This window comes from Nilaparvata lugens, chromosome 14 (genome assembly GCF_014356525.2).
Source record: "Nilaparvata lugens isolate BPH chromosome 14, ASM1435652v1, whole genome shotgun sequence".
NCBI lineage: Eukaryota > Metazoa > Arthropoda > Insecta > Hemiptera > Delphacidae > Nilaparvata > Nilaparvata lugens.
In genome coordinates, this window is record NC_052517.1 from 9,971,970 (window position 1) to 9,992,610 (window position 20,641).

Here is a 20,641-nt window from a genome sequence, read left to right on the forward strand (position 1 = left end):
GGCTTGGTCAAATAACGAGGATATTCCCTGGACAGGATTGAATTGTGAGAGTGGTGGAGGTACAGACTGCAAAAGGAAGTCTCACTGGGGCTATCAATAGGGTATGTCTCCTCCCTATTGATGAAGATTAGGCCTTATTGAAGGGAACTTCAATAAGTTTAGTGGTGAGTTTTTTTTGTTTCTCGTTTTACATGTGGGAAAGGTTCCAAAGTTGCTTGGTTTCTTGTTTTTATGTATAGTGGTTGAATATAGTCATTATTTCTCGTCCCATCCTCTCCTTTCCATGAGCCTCCTACTCCTTTTGTATCAATGGCCCCTGAGGAGTGAAGATATTTTCCTTTTTTCTCTAGTTTCCCAAGGAGGGTTCATTATAGGTGGTTTTTGTATTTTTTTGTTATTGGAAGTTCTTCCAAGGTGGGCGGAATGTTTGGACATTATATCAATATTGCTTTGTGGTCTGGCGTTGTGTGGTGGAGGGGGCGATTGAAGGGTGATGCGCATAGCATAATCGCCGCCAGTTGCCATTTGCGAGTCAATCGAACAGCTCACTTCTCGTAATGTTGATTTTAGCAAAGTGATCTATTGATTTATTGTGATTTATTACAAGTGTCATCTTGTCTCGTATCGTGATCTGGACCCGGGATCCTAGAAGCAAGGAAGATTTGGACGTGAAGGTAGGCCTATGTTATTGTGCACTTAACCATCTAAATTGTTCAACTTGCTACTCGACGCCAGACAACCCCAAAAAGTTCTCGATGTAATTGATACAGTCCACAAACTAGAGTGCTGTTTGAGCCAGCCTCTGTCGAATGAACAGATATGCTGGGAAGTCTAGCCTCTGAAGCCAACATCTACTGCCAAATCCACCCATCTTGACGTCACGCATCGTATGGAAAACTTTCAGATTGTGTCTATATCAGATTCATGGTGTTTCTAGGTTATTTTCAGCTCCGGGAAAAAACGATATTGGTTAAGTCATGATGTGTTATGTGATATCAGCTTCAAAGTTATAATGTGTTTTGAAAATAGAAAGGTATGGTAGCCTACAAAACTAATTTATTGTCATGCTGCAATGAGTTCACTTACATCATAACCAACGACTATATTACAGTTACAACTTACAATATTTATGTGTATGAATTTCAACTTACGCATGAAAAGATATTCCACTTTTTTTCTAAAAATTCCAGTGCAATTATATGCTGTGCAGGAGATTACCATTTTCATCAATGATAATTACATAAATAAATAGCAATTTGCTATGGAAAACAAGCTATGTTTAACAACAATGCATTCTTTAACAACAATGTAAGTTAAACACCACAAACACTTATGATGCATGACGTCACTGTTGTGACGTCAAGATGGGTTGATTTGGCAGTAGATATTGGCTTCATCGACTATACAATGAATATACATGAATATACAATGGGCCGTGTCTATTCTATTACTGGTCTAAGGAACAAACGAACACACAAACAAACACAACCCTACTCTTTCTTATTATATAGAAGAAAAGAAGATGAATTCAAATCTGCACCACTTCCTGTTTGATTGACAAAGGGAGCCCAGCTCTCGAAAATTTTCGTTTATACTGTATGGTAAGTTTCTAAGTGTTTTTAATCTATCTGTGTCGTGTGTATCCAGTTTCAATATATAGATATATAGTTTAGTGGTTTACCTATTAGTGATAAATAAACGATCATAGTTATGTGTAACTCACTGTGATGTCACCTGAGCTGGTTCACTGCCTTGAGCCATCACTACCTTCCCTTCTGAAAAACATAACATCTCACATCATGGATAGCCACATAATTGAAACTGTAACCAACTCATTCCAAAAATTAAATTTTCAGTTATAGTCAGGCTCACCCTATAATGGCAGTATACGATTGACAATGATGTGTTGCTATCCATGTCTATCATGCAACAAAGCGCTATTAATTAGGTCCGCCGCAAAGTAGACGCATGGTAATCCACAAAAAGCAACCCACGCCATGGGATGTTTTGTAAACCATTGCTAGGCTTCTCCAGACATCTGTGTAATACATGCAATGAATAATCCACTTGTCAGCTGATTGATTATGAATAATTCAATAGCAATGGTTTACAAAACATCCCATGGCGTTGGTTGCTTTTTGTGGATCATCTTGGATCTCCTTTGCAGTGGGCCTCAAACTATGATAATAGTGCTATCTCTCTCTAGCTTTGCACTGTTGTAAGTTTGCCAGAAATATTCCATTTTCACTTTCGACAGTGACTGTACAGATGTACCGTAAACAAACAATTGTCAGCCACCATGGTTTCTTGTTCATTGTACCAAAATACTTCATTGCACAAGTTATAGTTGATCTAAAATTTATTTTTGAATAATTCAAATAATTTTCAGATACTACCATATTTCATGAGAAACACAAATTATACTTGAAATGACACAAAGTTGATGACTTTGACCATCCCAGTCTTCATACCTACCATATAGGTTAAACCTGCTGGTACCATACCCATATAAATAATATTGAAAGGTCATTTTAGGATTATTTCTATTGAATATATCTTATTATGAACATGATTTCTATTCATCTTCCATGTTCAAGAGAAATTAGAATAGAAAATCTATCAAATAACTTAATCTCTGTTGTTTTAAAGTTCAGATTGGTGTATAACAGTGTTTAGTATATTGGTGTATGGTATTACAGCAGTTTGTATGAAAATAGAAATCTGATCTCAGTTATGAAAGCAAAGTATTGAATCAAATATCATGGAAAAATATATTTCATTGATTAATTCAAATCATATTTCATTGATCAATTTCATTGATCCAACATGGAATTGGATATTTTTTCAAGGACATGAAAACTGATATTGGATTTGATTTAATGGGATGATTTGAGTAACAGCTGTGTACATGCAGAGGCAAAATTCAATTTAAGAGAATTGACAAAGTTGTTCTCCTATCTTTATTCCCTGACATTATAACCTGGATCTCACTATAGCATAATTGAAACAGAACGAAAAAAAATTCTAAGATACTTAACCATAGTAGTCTAATATAGAGAAAGCTGGCTCACGAGAGGGAGGTAGGCCTTCCATGCAAAACTTCTTTTACAAAATCACGAACTTACTTCTCTATACACTCTTCATTTCCAATTTTTATCACTTTATTTTTCAAATTACTTGAACTTACCACAATTTAGTTTAAAAAGCTCCAGGGCTAAAAGGTCAACTTCTTATATTATTCCAGTTGTCGAATTTATTGTCATCATAATCATTCATAATGATGTCATGATAATCATTCAAATTCATGATGTTTATTATACATTATTTATATCATCATATACTTCATATTCATCATATCATTTCTCACTCTTCAATGTAAATGGTGAACTGAAGCAATACATCTAGATAGTGAGTACTATAAGATGAAGAATTCTAATTTATTAACTGTTTTGTCACACATCGCCAGCACAGGAAACAATAAAGTTTTGCTGGTAATGCCAATCAGTTTTCAGAAATTCAATCATTATAATAATGATAGCCTTTTATAGCCCATATATTTTATCAAGATATTATCTTTTGTACTTTCAAGTTATTTCTTCTATATTATGTATTGGTCTTGTATATTATTGTGAGGCAATAAATCAATTTAAATTTAGATTTTAGGATTTTAATACATTTTGTTCATCATGATGTGATTATTTCATTCTTGTTCTAATCCGATAGGCTATTGTAGCAGAACAGATTGCATTTTGTTTCATGTATAATTCATTATGCCAAGTTTATTCACAGAGTATATCCATTTGTTTTATTAGAGGAGTAATACACCTCACTTGGGCTCATGTCCAGAGTTGTTCACTTTCATTCCACATTTTTATATTTCTTTCCTATTATTTTGTATTATATTCATCTGAGGAGTGAATTAATTGATCAATAAAAAATCACTATTATAACAGAATAAAGTGGCCTACTGGTGATTTAGATGATTCATAATAGAACAACTTACCAAACTTAACTACACTCATATCAGCTACATTGAGATATTTGAATTCTGTGAACTCATAATGAAGCCTCTGATTGCTTAGCATGCCATGTATAACAGTCACTCCATCATAATAGATAATTTCTTTTAGTGAATTATCATCTCTTCTCAATGTGAAAGTATTCATTACTCCATATAGAGATGATTCACTCTAGAGTATTGGGAAAAAATGAAATGTAATAATAATAATAATAATAATAATAATAATAATAATAATAATAATAATAATAATAATAATAATAATAATATAATAATAATAATAATAATAATATAATAATAATAATATAATAATAATAATAATATAATAATAATAATAATAATAATAATAATAATAATAATATTTGGCTACACAATTACCAGCGAGTTTTTATATTATTTCTAAGTTCTGGCTGGCTGAAATTCTATTTTTCTCATTGTTGACACTGCCGCCTGCCTCAGCGATGAAATGTTTTATCAAGATAGTGTGAAACAATCCTTCTTTCTATTTTTCTTCTCCTTTTTCATACTTTTCAGTTGATTTTTCTTATTCAACAAACTTTGTAAAGTTATTTTTTAGTTTATACTTTCTTGTTTTTATTACATTACATATTGTCTTTTTCTTTATTTATTTCGAACTTCGAATGTCATAAAAATTCCTAGTAAACTTACCTAATTATGTTCTTAATATTGTTTTTGTGTTTGGGCACCCGCCGAAAAACCTACAGGTTTGGCAGGACCCTAAATTGTTTCTTTGAAATTGTGAATGAAATTTGAATAAATTTGAAGTAATGCACCAAAGTCTTGCCAAAGGCCGACTTTGACTGCAATAAACACTCACTTGTCATGTGATGAATGAAATGATACAAAATAATAATAATAAATGTGATGAGGCTCACATTGGATAGTAGCAATCGTCTTTGTATGAAATACATAGAACCAATACAACATATATATGTGGTGGTTGCTCAGTACTAGCCGGTACAGAGTATTTGCAGCGGCACAACAATGTGGTCAGAGTGGTTCATCAGGCTTTGGCTAGAATATATGAGTTTATAGCAACTGAGGTGCCCCATTACAAGTGTTAACCAGAAATGAAAAATTGTGAAAAGGGAAGGCTTCTTTGGGATTGTTGTATGACAACTAACGGAGGAGTGGAGGCTAACAGGCCAGACATTATCTTGTTCGACAGAAAGAATAAAGAGGCTCACATAATCAATGTGGCACTGCTCCTTGATGAGAATCTTGTGAGTACCATAGCCGAGAAGAAAAGGAAATGGTCATGTGTCTGATGAACTTAAAGATATGTCTAAATTGAGGAAGATGGTAATAATCCCCATAGTAGTGTTTGCTAATGGACTGGTCACAAAAGAATAGAGACAAGCAATGGAACAAGCACATTTGGAGAACTGGCATATGAGAATTATGCAGAAAGCTGCAGTAGTTCTTGGTACAACTAATATTGCAAGTTTCTAAGCCTCTGACATGGAAAATAGTAAATGAGTCTCTGCTTTGAATTGAAACTATTCAGTCTTGAGATCAGAATTGATCCTCGGCTACTCAGTTATGAAGACAAAAAATATTTTTCTACAACCGCTTATAGAGTTCTTCTTTATGAACTGAAAACTCATTATAAAATGGTTGTTTTGTGAGGAGCGAGCGAATGGTCTACTTTATGCTCACCAGCTGTTTTCTTTACACTCGCTAACTGAAGCTCATGTCTAGTAGGCTACATTTTAGGAAAATGCAATTCCAATAAGTTCATGTGCCTACTTTTTCACTCTGTTTCCGAACAGTCATGGTGGTAAAGTCGTGTAGTGCATTGACTCTCATGTTGAAGGTCCCAGGCTCAATCAATCCGGTCCCATGGTTCAACCAAAATTTTTTTGCAGATGATACTAATTGTTTTATCTTATTCTGACAATAAATCATCATGAAATAAATTATTATGATCTGATAGAATAATTTAATTGTATCATTTCATTATTATCACATTGATTTATCAAAATGATTGGATAAATTATTAAAAAAAAACTGTTTATTGTATTGGAATCCAATACTGTAGTTGTATTGAAAATGGTCTTGTAATTTGGGCAGAAAGCTTCTTTATCACTATCATCAGAATTACCATGCTCCACTATGGGTCACATGGTAACTGACTCGAGTAATAAAGTCATGTTTTATGCTCTCGTCAATACATAAATAACTATTCTCGATAATAATAATAATAAGTTGAGAAAGTTGGGATTGTCAGCATGGGTGTTGAATCTGATACAAAAAGCAATCATACTGTGCACAACATCAATAGTTGGAATTTTTTTGAATGTCCAAACATAGAAAAAAGTAGTCATTTTGCTTAATAGCCAATGCCACCTTCTTACCCAGTAAAATGGAGACAAAACACACATAATAATCATAATAATGGATTATTACATATCATACTCATTATTTCATATATAATAATTCCTAGTTTAGGCTTACATATCATTTGTTCTCTACAACTGCTTGTAAAACACATTTTTCAAATATTTAAGACTCATTGTAAATATGATAGCTGATTTTAGGGTAGGTGACTGATAATCTATTTCATGTGCTCATCTATTATTTTTGTTTCAATTTAGAAATTTCTGGATTATAACAGAATCCTAAGATGGTCCCACGACAGAAATCTAATTGTTAATAGAAAAAAAACTGTATTAATGCACTTCAAGTCTCCCCATCTGAGATGCAATGAAATACCAACAGTATCAAGTCATGACTGCCATTGCCTTTATTCAAATGCTTTTCTAACTTGCAAATGTCCGCCTCTAGATCTAGTGAATAGCACCCGTTATCTTGGTATTGAAATTGATTGTAGCCTGAGATGGAATCCTCATATCGATCACACTGCAAAAAGACTTCAAGCGCTAAATGCAAAAATTTATTATCTGCATAGAAACATCACTCCCGACTGCTTGTATCTAATTTATAAGTCACTGATGGAACCTATTGTTAGATATGGAATTGAAACATGGGGAAGTGCAGCAAATTATCTTTTAAAAAGAATAGAGCGAATCCAACTGAGAACATTAAACTGTATAACAACCAGAATCCCTGTCTTTAATATTGATCCAAACAACCTACAAAACATCTATATATTTTACCATACCCTATCACCCAGAAATTTTTACTTTTACAAACTTATAACACTTTTTAAATGTAATTTTCAGTATAGATTTCTTGCTCCTGCCGCACCTTACAACTTGAGATTTCCATTAATATTCCTAGTCCCCAGATTCAATAATGTATACGGCAAAAGATCCCTCCACTATGTTCTTCCCTACTTATTCAATAGATTTCCCCAAAATATTCGAGACTACACAAAAAAGGACATAATGATGTATCTTAATATTAATGCGAACACACTAAACTTATTATTTATTATATACTTAGATCATCTATAATATATATTATTATTATTGTTACTATTATTTGGCTACACAATTACCAGCGAGTTTTTATATTATTTCTAAGTTCTGGCTGGCTGAAATTCTATTTTTCTCATTGTTGACACTGCCGCCTGCCTCAGCGATGAAATGTTTTATCAAGATAGTGTGAAACAATCCTTCTTTCTATTTTTCTTCTCCTTTTTCATACTTTTCAGTTGATTTTCTTATTCAACAAACTTTGTAAAGTTATTTTTTAGTTTATACTTTCTTGTTTTTATTACATTACATATTGTCTTTTTCTTTATTTATTTCGAACTTCGAATGTCATAAAAATTCCTAGTAAACTTACCTAATTATGTTCTTAATATTGTTTTTGTGTTTGGGCACCCGCCGAAAAACCTACAGGTTTGGCAGGACCCTAAATTGTTTCTTTGAAATTGTGAATGAAATTTGAATAAATTTGAAGTAATGCACCAAAGTCTTGCCAAAGGCCGACTTTGACTGCAATAAACACTCACTTGTCATGTGATGAATGAATGATACAAAATAATAATAATAAATGTGATGAGGCTCACATTGATAGTAGCAATCGTCTTTGTATGAAATACATAGAACCAATACAACATATATATGTGGTGGTTGCTCAGTACTAGCCGGTACAGAGTATTTGCAGCGGCACAACAATGTGGTCAGAGTGGTTCATCAGGCTTTGGCTAGAATATATGAGTTTATAGCAACTGAGGTGCCCCATTACAAGTGTTAACCAGAAATGAAAAATTGTGAAAAGGGAAGGCTTCTTTGGGATTGTTGTATGACAACTAACGGAGGAGTGGAGGCTAACAGGCCAGACATTATCTTGTTCGACAGAAAGAATAAAGAGGCTCACATAATCAATGTGGCACTGCTCCTTGATGAGAATCTTGTGAGTACCATAGCCGAGAAGAAAAGGAAATGGTCATGTGTCTGATGAACTTAAAGATATGTCTAAATTGAGGAAGATGGTAATAATCCCCATAGTAGTGTTTGCTAATGGACTGGTCACAAAAGAATAGAGACAAGCAATGGGACAAGCACATTTGGAGAACTGGCGTATGAGAATTATGCAGAAAGCTGCAGTAGTTCTTGGTACAACTAATATTGCAAGTTTCCAAGCCTCTGACATGGAAAATAGTAAATGAGTCTCTGCTTTGAATTGAAACTATTCAGTCTTGAGATCAGAATTGATCCTCGGCTACTCAGTTATGAAGACAAAAAATATTTTTCTACAACCGCTTATAGAGTTCTCCTTTATGAACTGAAAACTCATTATAAAATGGTTGTTTTGTGAGGAGCGAGCGAATGATCTACTTTATGCTCACCAGCTGTTTTCTTTACGCTCGCTAACTGAAGCTCATGTGTAGTAGGCTACATTTTTGGAAAATGCAATTCCAATAAGTTCATGTGCCTACTTTTTCACTCTGTTTCTGAACAGTCATGGTGGTAAAGTCGTGTAGTGCATTGACTCTCATGTTGAAGGTCCCAGGCTCAATCAATCCGGTCCCATGGTTCAACCAAAATTTTTTTGCAGATGATACTAATTGTTTTATCTTATTCTGACAATAAATTATTATGATCTGATAGAATAATTTAATTGTATAATTTCATTATTATCACATTGATTTATCAAAATGATTGGATAAATTATTAAAAAAAAAACTGTTTATTGTATTGGAATCCAATACTGTAGTTGTATTGAAAATGGTCTTTGTAATTTGGGCAGAAAGCTTCTTTATCACTATCATCAGAATTACCATGCTCCACTATGGGTCACATGGTAACTGTTTTGACTCGAGTAATGAAGTCACGTTTTACGCTCTCGTCAATACATAAATAACTATTTTCAATGATAATAATAATAATAAGTTGAGAAAGTTGGGATTGTCAGCATGGGTGTTGAATCTGATACAAAAAGCAATCATACTGTGCACAACATCAATAGTTGGAATTTTTTTGAATGTCCAAACATAGAAAAAAAGAGTCATTTTGCTTAATAGCCAATGCCACCTTCTTACCCAGTTAAATGGAGACAAAACATACATAATAATCATAATAATGGATTATTACATATCATACTCATCATTCCATATATTATAATTCCTAGTTTAGGCTTACATATCATTTGTTCTCTACAACTGCTCGTAAAACACATTTTTCAAATATTTAAGACTCATTGTAAATATGATAGCTGATTTTAGGGTAGGTGACTGATAATCTATTTCATGTGCTCATCTATTATTTTTGTTTCAATTTATTCTGGCATTTTCTTTCAGCAGTGAAGAGATTGAGTTTATTGAGAAACACTCATTTTTTAAGACTTTTATTATTCAATAATTTATATTGATCTCTCATATTTATCAAATTTTATTGTAATTCCTTGCTTCAATTGATTCTGTTATATCTGCACATTTTGCTCTGCAGTATTGTTCACTAATGACGTGGTTAAATGGTAGAGTGGACATTATTGTCCAAGCTCCGCAATGTCAACAAATAAACAAGTCATTCTATATTCTATTCTATGCTTGCACAGTATGGTTCCATTTCATGGTCACCAGGCATGCGCAGTAGGCAGCAAGATTGCCAAAGTTACAAAACTGTTACCAACATCACCAATAGTGACTATCATAACATTTCTTGAAATGGATAGCAATATTCATAAATAGAAATACAAATCTCAATACCCTTTTTTGAATTATTTCATCACAACATCTTTCAACATTCGTGCCATTTTCGAGTGATCTAAAGCTTATAAAAATCACTTGACAATGGCATGAGTGTTGAAACATCTTGTGATAAAATAATTCATGTAAAGGATACTCAGATTTAGCCCTGAGAAGTAGCTGTAAACAGGAAAGAGACAATAGCAATATTTTTTATAATAAGAATGAAATGATCAACTTTCTTACGATAATCTGAGCATTCATCAAAATTTATGTCTTGCATTCATCAATATGGGAGGATAAAAATTTCGTATGTGATCAGCTGATTGATCACTGATTCAGTTCATCAATACAGCCATCCCTGATGCATTCCCATCAATCAGGGTATAAGCTTCCAAGTGGGTCAATCATACAACTGTACTTAAGGCGAATTATAGGTACCCCTATATCACAAGAAATATCATATGCTATTTGATCATAGAACTTCTCCATTGTTGTTGCAAAATTATTGCACTCCACTAACATCTGCTTGACAGCTGTTTTGCTCAAGCAAAAGAGTCAAATTTTACGCTTTTACATGAAAATATACAATGAAAATATCATGGAAATAATAATACATGAAAATATCATGAAATATATAATACATGAAAATATCAATGGTGTCTTCTCAAAACTAGCTAGGCTAGCTGCGGAGCCAAACTTTTTTCAAAAAAATAATTATCAGTGGTATCCATATTTCATTCATGCCTGGTTGCAGAGGCGTCACATATAGCTAAAAACAGGCAGTTATCTCATTTAGGAAGCCATAACTCCACTCTTCATTGCACAGATGCCAAAGTAAAATATAGCTTCCATAAAACTAAAAATGACCAATTAGACACATGATTTTTTGCACAGTCATCAGAAAGAGGTTATTTATTGATTCAAAAAAAAAAAAACGGTCAGTTGATTTATGGGCCCAAAGTCATGCTGTCAAATACAATATTTCCTCCCACCAAATGCGTTTTAGAGGTTGTGATAGCTTTCTTTGAGAGATGTTTACATAAAACCATCTGTGTACATACTGTATAATATATACTACTTATTCTTGTTTGGAATAATCAATTACTGTATATTATTCAATCCCTCAAGAAAATATAATAAATTTTCCAAGTTGAAATTGAATATTTTTTTCAATAATTAAATTTCTTCATTTCTGAGAAATGATTTGGAAACGTTGTGGAGATAGAAAAGAATAGCCCTATTTGCTTTGTCAATTGATAGACAATGATGGCAACAACAATGTTAATCAAAGACAGCTCTGGGATGGACCACTATATAATGAATTACCACAACGTTAGTGGGCCTACTACTCAGGAACCCAACTCTAAAAATAATTCTTATTTATCTTACATTGGCATCATCAGTGCATTCCCAGATTTTGAGTGTCAAGAGTTTGAAGTCATCATGGAAATTATACTCATTGTCTTCTCCTGTCCCTTGCTGAGATATTTTTGTAAAATACAAAGAATCCTTTTCCGAGAACTCACTTCCAGCTAGTTCTTTATCTTCAACACATCTATCAACAAAACATGTTTGTATTTTACAAAGAATTATAATATTTCAAATATTGATTTCAGACCATTAGTACATACAGTCACATTATCACTTAGCAATGTTATCATCATCACTGCACTGTTGCCAGAACTGAATCTTGTATTTTGACTGATTCCCACTTCAATCCCAGATGAATATGTATTCATAACAAAATAAGTCTTCTAATCCCTTGTAACTTACTTATGATATATCTTCATACTATCTAACAGACTTGAGGTGATATTGTCTTTTATCTGTTATCATCCACCTGCCTTTTCTCCCGTGTGATGAATCCCACAATGATTCCACTTGTATTTCCGTTTTATTTTTTGTTAAATTTTATTAATTTTGGGTTTACCTCTGGTACTCAATGTGGACGTGATTCATTCATTTGCATAATAGATTTTTTCTAAAATCAAAGATGACTCTGTAGTGTAGGTATTCAAAGAAGACTATCATTATCTTAAAAATAATTGAAATGATTAATCTAATTTACATGCTAATATGTTGATCCATGTCATTTTAGCATTCTTCATTATTATGTGTTGTACGATTACTTTTCCATTGGTTTATTGTTTATTATACTTGAATCAGTTTTTTATACTGTTTGTTTTATTTTCTACCAAGATGAATATATTATTATCATCAAATTCATACTTTGTTCAAGATATTACTCACATCAAAGTGGTCTGATGATTTCCATATATTTCAGTCCACTTGGAACCTATTAGCAATGTTCTGAAGGCTTCTGTGCTTCTAGTCATATTCAGGTGATACATCCTCACTGGCTCATAATAGCCCTCATCCAACTTTACTATTTTATATATTCTGGTTTTCAATAGAGAAGATGAATGTGAGATATTGATCAAGAGTATTCAGAAGCTATTGGAATGGCCTACTGCAGAAACCAGACATGTCCAAAGATCAGAAATTGCTCCATCATATTTCTGATTCTCAAGACCAAGATAACCACAAAACCATACATCTGCAATCTATAGTCTGATGAAGTACTTGACTTATGACTTATTCTAAACAGTTTCATAAATATTTCTATTTCATTATGTGGAAACCCATATTTTCAAATGATTTTAACTCTATAATTGACTCAGGAAATTCATTAGAAATTTCTTCTGGCATTTTTAACTCTTTTCATATCATTACCTCAAAAAAAAAAGACAATTCCACAAAACAAAACTAAATACTGAACAAATGAAAATGTGAAAAAGGGTACCTTTCACAAAATTACTTGTCTACTAACCCATTATGTATCATATTTCTAAAGAATTTCTAGAAATTATACTCAACAAGGAAAACAAATTTTTGTCTCTCCTGAAAAGTTTTTCTTTTGGACATGTCTGGTTTCTGCACTGGACCATTCTTGATGAAGTATTCTTAAGAATTGTCAAAAATTGAAATGTGACCAGCATGTGTGACACAGTGTGGAAGCTATGGTCAACCACTTAAAAAAAGTCCAATAAAGATTGGAACAGCTGAGTACCCTCTTACTGCCCCCTCATCACTAAACAATGAACATTGCCAATTCATCAGATGTATTATCAAAGTGTTAATTAATTGAATTAATTATTATCCATAATTAGCTGTGGACAGCGTTGATCTACTCCAATTTCACAATGTTCCACTAATCTGTTCCAATTTCCATCAGACTTGCTTTCTGTGGTTGATCATGAGTAGGTTGAAATGGAGACTTCTAGCACATGGCGACTTCTAGTGCATTGTGTGGGAGAAGAATCCATTTTAAACTACTCATGGTAAATAGGAATGTAGAATGGTTCACTCTGGCAAATTGTGCACAAAACGTCTCTGTGCACACAGAGATGAATCAATCTATTCAATTTTCTTGTGAATTAGTACATTAGCCAGCATAATATTGTGTCCATTCTGTGTACAGTAAATTGTTCCACTTCCAATTGTAAATTGTTCCATCACATGACTAGTACAAAATGTTCCCATGAAATGTCATTTCAAGAACATTGGTTCAAGCTTTTGACACACACTTATAAAGTTGATTTACACCAAAATGTTACCAGCTGCATGGATGAAGGAAGGCTGTTCTACAAACTCAACATCTATAGAAGCCTGGATTTCTTGTATTCCATTACTCTTAAATTTTCCATGAAAAAAATCATTTGAAAAATGATTATCAAAAATAATTTTGTTGATTATATATTCTATGAGTATGCAATGACGAACAAGCTTCAGTGCATGCACAGAGAAGCAAGCACTCTGTAAAATTCAATCAATCAATGAGAGCTTGGATAGTTGGGAATGTAACAATTTACCATGCTTTGACTGTGGGGCAGGAACTCGGAACTGGAACTGGTTTCTGATACAGAATCTATCAAAATTCGTCCCATTGGATGTGGAACCTTCTACCCGGTAAATTGTGAATCAGACAATTTACCACATTCTGTGTACACAGAACAGGCCCATTGTTACTAATGTTCCATGCCAGCAGAAGCTCTTGAACCCTCACTACAAAACTATAGTTACTTTTCTTCCTCCCGTTCCCTGTAGCAGGTCATTCACTATCCAGCAATCTTGTCAAACTACTTTGCCACTTGTCACTTTAGAAACACATGCTCCCACATTATCGTTTGCACTCTGTAGTTCCATCAATAGCCACCTTGTATGACACTGTTATGCTATTTATTGGCTACAAACATTTATATTATACAATATTTTTTTGTCTTTTTTCTTTAGGGCTACATTTAAATAGATAAGAATTAAAATCTGAGTACCCTTTTTTGAATAATTTAGTCACAACATGTTTTGGCTATATAATGCCATTATCAAGTGATTGGAGAATGTATAAAATGAACTAATAGATCTCAATAGAACACTATAAAAAAACAAAAATAATACATCAATAGAACTCATGAGAGATAATGTAATTTCATTTTATTTTCCAATCATCTAATAATGGCATTATATAGCCACAACATGTAATGTCTGAATAATTTCAACCTTCCGGTAGTCGCGCCCTACTCAATCACACGAGCAGTCCAGTCACGTGTTGTATTCTGTACAACATCCAATTTTCCAAGTGTTATGTACTCTGTTTACTGTCAAAACATATTAATTAATTGTATAATTACTTTTTCTTACTTCTTGAATTATTTCATGGCTATGAACATTTGGATGATTAACATTCCATAGCCCAAAAGGTACACCAAGCAAAGCCATCAATTCTGTGTTATTGGTTCATTTACAGTCCCCATATACAGTCTTTCCCTATCTTATGCACAGGGTGACTTATGCACTGTCACGACTAAATGGCACCTAAAGACTGAACCATTGCTCAGTTGATACTGCAACTCAGTAGAGTGATGGGGGGAAAGTTTTGGAATGCATAGGTAACTCACTCCCTGACATCACCCCATACATTAGTTTTGTGCAGCAAAAAACAGTGTCAGTCTGTTGTACTTTTTACAACAGCCCGACTGCTGGAAGGTTGGAAAGGGTAGGCCTACTCAGATTTTTTTACAATACTTTTATAAAAGCAATTCAATTGTAAGCAAATACTTCTAACATTCCATACTCAGCTCATTTCAAATCAATGAAATCAGCAAGTGATCAATACTTTGAAATTGGCATAGAAGATTTTATTTTATGTAAAGTATATATTCTTGGAACTGCCAGTCAATAAAGTATACATGTTCTAATGTGGGTGCCTGTGTTTCCCCAATGGTAAGTGCCATAGTAGTCAGACAAAATTATCCAATAATAAATGGTCTGCACATTGATTAATTCAATCCCCAATTATAATTTAAAGGTTGTCTTACGTTTTTGATTTCCCATTAAAGTTATTCAGGTATTCTGTTCCACTCTTCCATACACCAGTCGGTGGATCATGTTCAAGTATAACATGGGAGTCTGGAACAAGATTGAGCACAATGAATCTCCAGAAACTTTTATGCAGTTTGATTGATTTTTTGTATACTTGCTGAACGATTTCTTATTTTAAGCTCATATTGTTGTGTTCGTTATTCATTCATACAGTTAGTTCATAGGAAGGGAAAAATATGATAACCTTTTGCTACTTCTGTCCCAAATTCAGGTTACACATAAGTATTAGGTGTTCAGACTAAAGCTTGATTCCCACATAAAACGGTGAGACATAATATCAGCAAACAGTGAAAATATAGTTCCCATAAGCTCTTAAGAGATTTTTCATACTTGCTTGGCCAGGCTAGATAAATATAGTTTCATTAGAACTCATAGGAATTTCATTTTTACTGTTCACTGTCACCGATAACTCCAACTTCATTCTTCACAAAAACGTGCTGTGTGAATTTTTGTTCAGCTGATGCAATATACTTATTATAATTATTTGCTTCAATCCGTATAATTTTGTATAATCTGTTTTTATTTATATGTACAGATAAAGCCAAGGCCAGTAGCACTTGGTTTTATGTAGGCTTGTACTAGCTCGATTTGAATGGAGAAAGATCAGATTTTTGTCAAACCTGTAATGAAACCGAATCAGAACGAATGAAATTATATCAACAAGTAAATGTGGTTTAGGTTTTGTTTGGTTGGTGTTTGGCTTCAAGTCACAGAACCTAACTAAATTTTCTCTAGTTATTTATCCATTCAGTTTTCAATGGTAAAATCAATCTCCAACTCAAGTAAAATGATGTAATAGGCTGTAGAAATTAGGAATTGAACCGGTATGGGCTTGAACCTTTGATACATATCCAGCAAGTTAGGCTCATATGATTCCAGATTATTGAATAGAAAATGATTAATACAGTAGCTGAGTTGAACAGACTTTGTTCGTTCACATAAATAAAAATCAATTCTCTCCAACGTTTTCTTCCTTGTATCAGGTTTATTATAGTAATAGCCAGCAGGCTCGCTATGCTCGCCTGCCTACGCTGAGCCATTTTTCAGCTATTCAGTTCTTGAAAATGCTGAGAAAACGCAGAAAAACGCTGGAAAAATGCAGATTGTGGGTGTATCTTTGAATTTTTTCTCAAACCCGTTTGTGCACTTCTAGATGGTTAACTGAAGAGCCCTGCCAAATTTGAATATATATTTAGTCCAGTATATTCTTATTTCTATTGATTATGAATGAATGAGTGAGTGAGTAAATCAATCAGTGCTATTTTGCATTAAGAAACTGAAGTAGATTCTTAAAATATATAAATTCAGAGCTACTTTCTTGTATAGTACCTTTTTTTTAAACCTGATCACTGAAACTAGTAGTTATAATTTGTATTCTTATTCTATTATTTTTTCAATTTCAAAGGGTACTATAATTCTATTTCATAAATACTGTGATAGATTTATATAATAATAAAAATAAGAAAACCCCTTTTTGACATTCATCTCCCATTTTTCACATGTTGTTATAATTTAGACTCTGGTTTTTGTGAGATATATAGTGATATATTTATTGATTTAAGAGCTCTTGAATATTTTATATCATTAATTTATTGAAAAATTACATACATGTGTGAATATCATTTTATTGCCTATGTTGTGACAAAATAACTTTGAAGGGTACAGAGATTTAAATTTTTATTCATATGTGTGAACACTCATGGTGTCAAACTTCAGTTTGAGAATTCAAAACTTTTTTTGAAAATTCGTGATATTTAATAGTTATTTTTTGTATATCTAGAGTGAAAAGTACTGTTTTTCTCCCTCAGGTAAAAGTTTGAAGCTTGAGCGGAAGCTGAGGGCAACAAATTTCCTGAGGGAAAAAACATTTTTCACTCATGATATACACAACATTTTTCCTCCACCTACATTTTTATAAAAACTGCAAATAAAATAATTTTCAAAAACGTACATGACCAAACAATGTGTTACAACATAATCTTGGAAGTGAACAGCTGGGCTGGCTTGTAATCACAGTTCTTTGCCGACTGCACTATCTGTTGGCAAAAGTTGTAACAACAATGGCTGCCACAACTACAACTATGATTAAGTTCCTGTTTCAAATTTGATTAGTTAATGAGGAATATTCGTCGTTAGCTGGTATTTTAAATAACATGGAATGAAAAAAAATTATACATTTTTTTAGTATAGTGATATGAAGTTTGTAATAATCATTTCATCATAGAAACATGAATTTCATATATTGATCAAATGTCTGGTTGAGGTATTGATTTTAGTTGGTTTAATGACTACTGTATATGCTTTCTCATCTGAGCTTAGACCTTCTAACCTATTTCAAATGTACGTTTTTAAAATAGAGATGCTCCCCATGTTATTTAAATAAAGCTACTTTTATGCTCTAGGGAGTTTTTCTGTTTTTCCGCCCGAGAGCAAAAAAGTGACACTTTAGTATTATGTTCCAGGGAGTAGAGTGAGCACTCTAGACAGGAGGTGGAGGAAAAACAATATCACTGTTTCTTATGATGTTGTGAATTCTGCTACAAAAAATTTACTTACTCAAATTATTGTACAATTTGAACTGTTCTCCATCCTTCTGATAGTATCTGATTTCTTCGACTTTTGTCTGATAGTTGTTATTGAACATTTCAAACCATATCCTATCCAATGGTGTGTGCTCTATCACACAAATATCATTGGGTCTCCTCAGGGTTTGCTTGGTTATAACTCGGACAATTTCAGTCGGTGAAGAAGAGGTGGAAGCTCTCTAACAAACAAAAAGCAGATTCAATCAAAGTTCATTTCAGTCCACAAAAATGGTAGAACTCCAACCCTCATCCATAGTCTGAGAGATATTACTTTCAACATGAAGACTAAAAAACAGTTTCACCTTCCACAGTTTGTAGCAAGGACTGAGTGAGTGTAGAGTGGAGTAGTGGAGTAAGCCACTACCTCCATAAGCAAAGTCATGGTGCATGACAGATGGTTGATGGTAATCTCAGCACAGTTTGGGCTCCTACACTAGCTGATATATAGCTGATTTACAGCTGATCAGCTAAAACCAACAACAATTTATTGGTTTGGGAGCCCTACATGTGCTGACATCACCGGTATGAACTATGGCTTTGTTTATGGAGGTAGTGAGTGAGCATGCTAGATGTTGACACAAAAGTGATCAGTGGAGGGAAGAGAATCAGGCATATCTGTCTTGGAAGAAGAGCCATGTGAAAAGTTGATATCTCTTGGACTACAGTCCATCTACTAGAATGCAAATTTTCTCTAATCCACTTTTAGAACTCTGATCAAGATCCATCCTTGTTTCACACAAGGGCTATTTGCATTCATTGGTATCCCTTGAACACATTGGAATCCGAAAAAATGAACTGTCTTTAAATATGACATATTATATTTTCATGATGGATGAAGTGGGTCTTCAGGACACAGGCTTATTTGACTAACGTCGGAGAAATACAGGGTCACGAATAGGAGGATGAACATTTGATTTTGTTTCTCATATCAAAGAATGAGAGGTCAGAGAAAGATGGTGAGGAGGAGGAGGAGGAGGAAGAGGAGGGGAAAACGGTGAATTGAATTGAATTCATTTGTTTGCAACAGAATACAAGCATACAATGTACATCTATACACAGCATACATGATAGAATAAATTAGTATGAGTTCACAAATATTGAAACTACGCACACATGAACCTTAAGGTTTGTTTGTGAGTATGAGTTCACAAATATTGAAACTACTCTCACATGAAACTTAATATTTGTTTGTGAGTATGAGTTCACAAATATTGAAACTACGCACACATGAACCTTAAGGTTTGTTTGTGAGTATGAGTTCACAAATATTGAAACTACGCTCACATGAACCTTAAGGTTTGTTTGTGAGTATGAGTTCACAAATATTGAAACTACGCTCACATGAAACTTAATATTTGTTTGTGAGTATGAGTTCACAAATATTGAAACTACGCACACATGAACCTTAAGGTTTGTTTGTGAGTATGAGTTCACAAATATTGAAACTACGCACACATGAACCTTAAGGTTTGTTTGTGAGTATGAGTTCACAAATATTGAAACTACGCACACATGAACCTTAAGGTTTGTTTGTGAGTATGAGTTCACAAATATTGAAACTTTTGTTTCAATTAGTTTTGAATATCATAATGAGGTGGGTGACGTCTCCCATTCTCCATACACTGAGCAAACCGATTTCTGGCATTTATCAGGACTCCTGCCAGCATTGCAGGCTATGTTACCAATTTTTTCCCTGATATTGGTGTTCCAATCTCGTTGGGTTTATGGACAGTTTACATGAACAATAGTTTCAAAAAACCCCCATGGAAGAAAGCCTGAATTGGGAGATCAGGCTGGCCACTCCAAATCGCCCCTGATTTAGATGAGGTGTCCTGGAAAGTGTTCCATAGATTGAAGTCACGTTCAGAAAACTCCTGCAAAATTTTGTATTGATGGGAATGAAGATCATCATGAAGAATTCGTCTCACAGAACGATCTAATAGTTCAAGATCAGACACATTTTTGCGTGCAGGATGCTGTGGTGACTTCAACATTGAAACTCTCACTGCCTCAATGTTCTCAGGTGACCTAATGGGCCGGGGGACTCCAGTTCTCCGTCTTGTCACACTTGCAGTTTGTCTGAACGTAGTGAACTACATGGAAATCGATTTCCAGTCCGGGACAGTGGTCCAAAGGGCAAAATTGAAGTGATTTCGAAATCACGCATTGGGTTGTGATCACAGAACATTCGAAAAATGAGTCTCAACGGCAAATGCATGCTTCTCATTGTTCGAATGCCTGAAGGTGATTGGACATGGCAGGTAAATACTTATAGTCTGACCTTTCTGATGAGACCATTTGCGCTCTACTACGACATTAGCTGACTTGAAAGCGCTCAACTAAATCCTTTCTCATGTGATGCACAGTCTTCTGATAGCATTTATGAGCATCTACATATAAGCTAAAATCATACTTTTTAAGTATGTGTAAACTTTTAAGTCTATGGGCACAGTCGTGCTGTTGAAATCTAAATGC

The 20,641-nt window shown here is 33.7% G+C and overlaps 1 protein-coding gene across 1 annotated transcript in view; it reads right to left on the reverse strand.

Moving 5' to 3' along the window:
• Positions 1-20,641, reverse strand: part of LOC111046354 — a 120,501-nt gene that overhangs the window by 94,973 nt on the left and 4,887 nt on the right. Inside the window, exons 3-8 of the mRNA XM_039440729.1 lie at positions 18,138-18,345; positions 15,518-15,608; positions 12,393-12,542; positions 11,532-11,697; positions 4,004-4,190; positions 1,724-1,775 (exon numbers count right to left, since the gene is read on the reverse strand). Of these exons, the coding sequence (XP_039296663.1) occupies positions 1,724-1,775; positions 4,004-4,190; positions 11,532-11,697; positions 12,393-12,542; positions 15,518-15,608; positions 18,138-18,345 (854 nt within the window). The remainder of the gene's footprint in view (positions 1-1,723; positions 1,776-4,003; positions 4,191-11,531; positions 11,698-12,392; positions 12,543-15,517; positions 15,609-18,137; positions 18,346-20,641) is intronic.